The sequence below is a fragment of the Mya arenaria genome, chromosome 12, assembly GCF_026914265.1.
Source record: "Mya arenaria isolate MELC-2E11 chromosome 12, ASM2691426v1".
NCBI lineage: Eukaryota > Metazoa > Mollusca > Bivalvia > Myida > Myidae > Mya > Mya arenaria.
The window spans coordinates 58,853,673-58,858,152 of record NC_069133.1 but is presented as its reverse complement, the minus strand read 5'-3'; the positions used below and the strand labels follow the sequence as shown (position 1 = coordinate 58,858,152).

At 34.4% G+C, this 4,480-nt stretch overlaps 1 protein-coding gene across 1 annotated transcript; it reads left to right on the top strand.

Annotated features, from left to right (window-relative positions):
* Positions 1-668: 668 nt before the first annotated feature.
* LOC128212118 (annetocin receptor-like) lies at positions 669-2,748 on the top strand. Its single transcript, XM_052917398.1, has one exon. The coding sequence runs from the start codon at positions 912-914 to the stop codon at positions 2,031-2,033; it is 1,122 nt and encodes a 373-aa protein (XP_052773358.1). The 5' UTR covers positions 669-911; the 3' UTR covers positions 2,034-2,748.
* Positions 2,749-4,480: the final 1,732 nt, after the last annotated feature.

The following is a 4,480-nucleotide window of genomic DNA, read 5'->3' as shown; positions in this document are numbered from 1 at the left end:
GTTTTTCTTTCTTTGGGGGACCTCCTGAAGAATGATTTTAGAATAAAAGTGTGTACTCTATGTTAATTTATGCATAATTTACTCTACAATATTGACAGAAAAGTACAAATGAACAATATAAGGGTCAGGCCGCATTGTGTTACACTGGATCAGCTAGTTGTATTCCAATTTTCTGTAAAGTCAATTTCAAGTGTTATTTTCAACATCGTTCGTTTTGTCGAAGAAGTCTGATGAAATCGATCATGACCCGGTTTTCGATATTTCTTCAATGGCTGAAATCTATCATTAGATAAACAGGAAGTCGCATCCAGGTTATATGTACGTGCTTTGACATTAGCACGAGCACTTTACATCTAGTGTCAGGGTATGTGGTTGAAAAAAATGACTGCTATCAACTGCGAGGAAATACACTGACGCATATGAAAACATTGAATTTCATTTAGAAAGGTAGTGAAAAATAGGTGAGTACACTGATTTAATAATGCATTGATAATGTAAACGCATTATGTACATTGTACGGATACGTGTTACGAAAAGTATTGGACAGTATTTTAACGTAAGCCTAGTAATATTAATCATCATTGAACTAACCCGGAGATATATATATATACATGCGCACGCACACGCACACACACACACCTAGTGTGTGTATCTGAATATGATGTAATACAGAATCAGTATAATACTATTTACAGGATATTGTTTAGGAAGTACGTGCATCAAGTATGCTTGAATAAACTAGTAAGTGATTCTTCATTTTGGAGTAATAGCGAGAGCTTGCAGTTGCTTTTAAAGAAATCGTGATTGATAAAGTGTGTCATTGGCTTATAATGAACTGTATAAGGATGAAGTGAAATAAATGGTGATTTGTAAGATACAGTTATACAATTGGCTATTTTTAAGCTATAAAGATGTTGCCATTCAGTGTGATGAACTTCATAACGTGTATCTTAGTAGTTTTTGGACTTATTGGAAACACATCGGTTTTCATGTTCTTTATGTTCAAATGTAGGCGGACATCAACATTTTTTTTAATTGGTATACAAGCTGTTGCAGATGTTTGTGTTTGTGTTATGATTTTTCTGATCATATTTACTTATGATATGGGTAGTAGGTTTTCTGTGTTGCGCAAGTTGACAGCTTTCTTTGCCCTATGGTCGTTGTTTTTCTCAACATTAGTATTGACAATCATTGCTATAGACAGACACAGAATGATATGGGCCCCACACCGATGGCAAATTACTATAAAATATGCACGGATTATCATCATATGCGGTGGATTTTTTTGTGGTCTTTGGACAATGCGCAGTCCTATCATGTTTAATTACTGCGAGATACAGGTTGAGAGAGGCAATTCATCCTTCGTGAGAAACTCTTGCATGCTCAATGAAACATTAGCAACTATGGCAATAGTATTCAGTGTCTGTGACTTTCTATTCATATTAGTGGAATTTATTGTAATTGCTGTATGTTATTCTATGATTATATTTATAATCAGGAAACAAGCCAAATTAAAGAAGACTCTTATGAAACGGAAAATTAACACACATATGCCACAAAGTATTGGCAGTGGAAATGAAACTGCACTTAATGAACCGAGTGACACTGATAACATAACAACAGTGAAATCATACAGCGCAAATATGATCGACAAAGTTCAATCACGAACAGCTGTAGATGTACATTCAGCAAAATATCAATCTGGCCAATCCAAACCAGCGACAGAAATGAAACCACAATCAGAAGAGAAAACAGATCACATAAACATAACCACCACAAGCGCCAAAGAGAAACGCGTAGTGTTTATGGTTATGACAGTGACAGGTTTCTTTCTTATATGTTTTTTCCCATTGTTTGTTTTGAAAATAGTCATTCGCTTTGGCAGATCAACAGATGAAATGCATTATTCGTACTTTGTTGCCACTCTCATGGTGTTCCTCAATAGTGTCATCAATCCCTTTATTTATCTAGTATTTAATGCCAAATACCGTCAGTTTTTGACCCCGAGATGGTTCAAATGCAATCAGGGATGAAAGGTCTTAAATCGATCTTAATGTTATAATGATGTACGATGTCCTAATTTAGGACGGTATGAAATACTTGAGTCGTTTCTGAATGTGGTATTAATTGTAGGATTTCGAAAAAAGTGCATACATAAGCCGTTATGTATTCCATGTATTGGATAACGGGCCTCTTGGCCTATTTAAATATGTATTATTTGTTATATTCGTATAATAAGCTTACTGTCTTCTTCTTCTTCTTTTCTCTGGAAGAAAATAAATGCATCAAATCGACCAAAATGTATTTTTTCTGGCCTTAAATATATTTATCTTAGTGATTGACGAGTAGTACGTATAGTACATGGTTGATGTTATGCTTCACATATACAGTCCTATAAAATATACAAATTTACTATGGTTCCATGAGTAACACCATCTAGCTACCAACAGGTCATCATGCAATAGCAAAAGAGCTTCGTTACGGTAACCGGAAGATGACAATAGGTTATTCTGAGAATAGATGGAACAGCCCACCACTTTAGCTGGCTCAAAGAATTGAATTATTAAAGGTCATGCCTTTGCTGTTATCAAAAACATCTACCCAGGTTAACACCTAATGGCTGAATTAAGTGATCCACAAAAGAGTATTTTTACCTTGTTTAAAAGTTAAAATGGCTAAGCCTAGTTTAAAACCGCATATATAATAGTTAGTCTGCTTCTGGTTAGGATTCTACATAATTTGCAAAGCTGTTAAAATCTGAGAATATGTTATAACGTTTAAATCTAAGGGTCTGCGGACCGAGTTGGAGGCTGTCTCCTTCTGGTTAAGGTCTGGGAGTCTTCTTTGATTTCGTTTAAGAGAATAGAAATAATTGACAACTTATAAATCAATAATACCAAAAATAAAACGTGTATTATTGGACGTGGTTGTTTTGACTTTATAAAAATACGGCTGAACGGCTGAGTGTACAGGGCTTGAATTTGTGGGAGGATGCTTCACATGCCTTGGAGCGTAACAGTTAAATTAGAAAAAAGATATTTTTTCATGTGTTTATGTTGATTTAATATAAAACATAGTTTTGAATATATAGAAAAAGAACATGTCATTGTGTGTTGGATTTAAATGTGTATGTGGCGTTTAAATGTTTGTGACTCAATATCTGTTCGTTTTGGCCATTACCATGTGCCTCTAAACCTGTCCTGGTAGTTATCATTGTATTATTGATTTGTAAACCCTTGAAGCATATATATTCGTTGAAAGATACTCTGCAAGACAAGTCGCTTTGCCTTATTAAAATTCATTATACAACCATGCTATAGAACCAGGGTAAACAAGGCAGAACAAGGCATATTAAATGCAATATACTTATCGTCGTATAAGTCAGATACAGTTACTCGTTTTTTCTTCAAAAGTGTTCTCTTACAGACGTAGCAAACCGCATCGCCTCAGACAAAATTGGTGAATACACCATTTGACTGTATTTGGAGTTGTTTAGATATTGTCCGAGTTGTTACGCTATAGCCTTGTCTCCATTTACCATATGCATTGTATTTGTGTTTCGGCAAAACAGTGATTTAGCATGAAATTAAGATATACAATCTGTTTTTGATGGATAAAATTGATGCCCGGCTTAAAAGAAGTATTAAGTTAAAGCTATTTTCTGTTCGCTACGTTAAAGGACAATATTTCTTTCAACTTTTCTGTTTAACTTTAGAATTTATCTAAAATTGGCCATGTAAGGTCATGTTAAAGACATATTAAGCTAAGTAATTTTTAGGATAAATTTTATGTTTAATAGGAACATAACTTACTACACTAGATCGTTGAATAGCTAAATGCCGAAACAAAACTTTTATGGTCGTTGTGCTGATTGCTCTAATGAAATATGATTATTCTATGCATTAATTGATTATTTTATTCACGCACTCATCATTTTTGTTATGTTTAGGATGATGACATTGTAACATTTGTAACTGCCCCGAGGGTATTCCCCTGGTAAACCATGTGTACGGAGAAATATAAATGACTTTATAGAGCTCTCAACAACATTTTCAAAATAAAGAAATCAATGATAATATCAGACCAGCCATTATGTTTTGTGTGACGTTGTTTGCCTCTTATTATTAATATATTTACACGCTTCAGAGCATTATTCGAGTAATGGTAAAATGTATATAAGACACATGCACATTTTTCGGACTCACTAGAGTAAATGTGCCCGGGTCTCGACGGATATAACTTCCGCCCGTATAACCAAAGGTAGTAGTCTACCTTGAAAGTCGTTTGCATTATATACTATATATTCTGTCTTCGTTTAAAGAATGCAAAATGATTGCCCCATAGTTTAAGTACGTGTTCCAAATGATTTAAATAATGTCCCTTATCGGGGTTTTTTGCACAAGCCTATAAAGAGTACAGCATCCTGGATGACGTAGCACTTATGTACTTTACAGGTATATGTACAAGTTTGTATAATTAG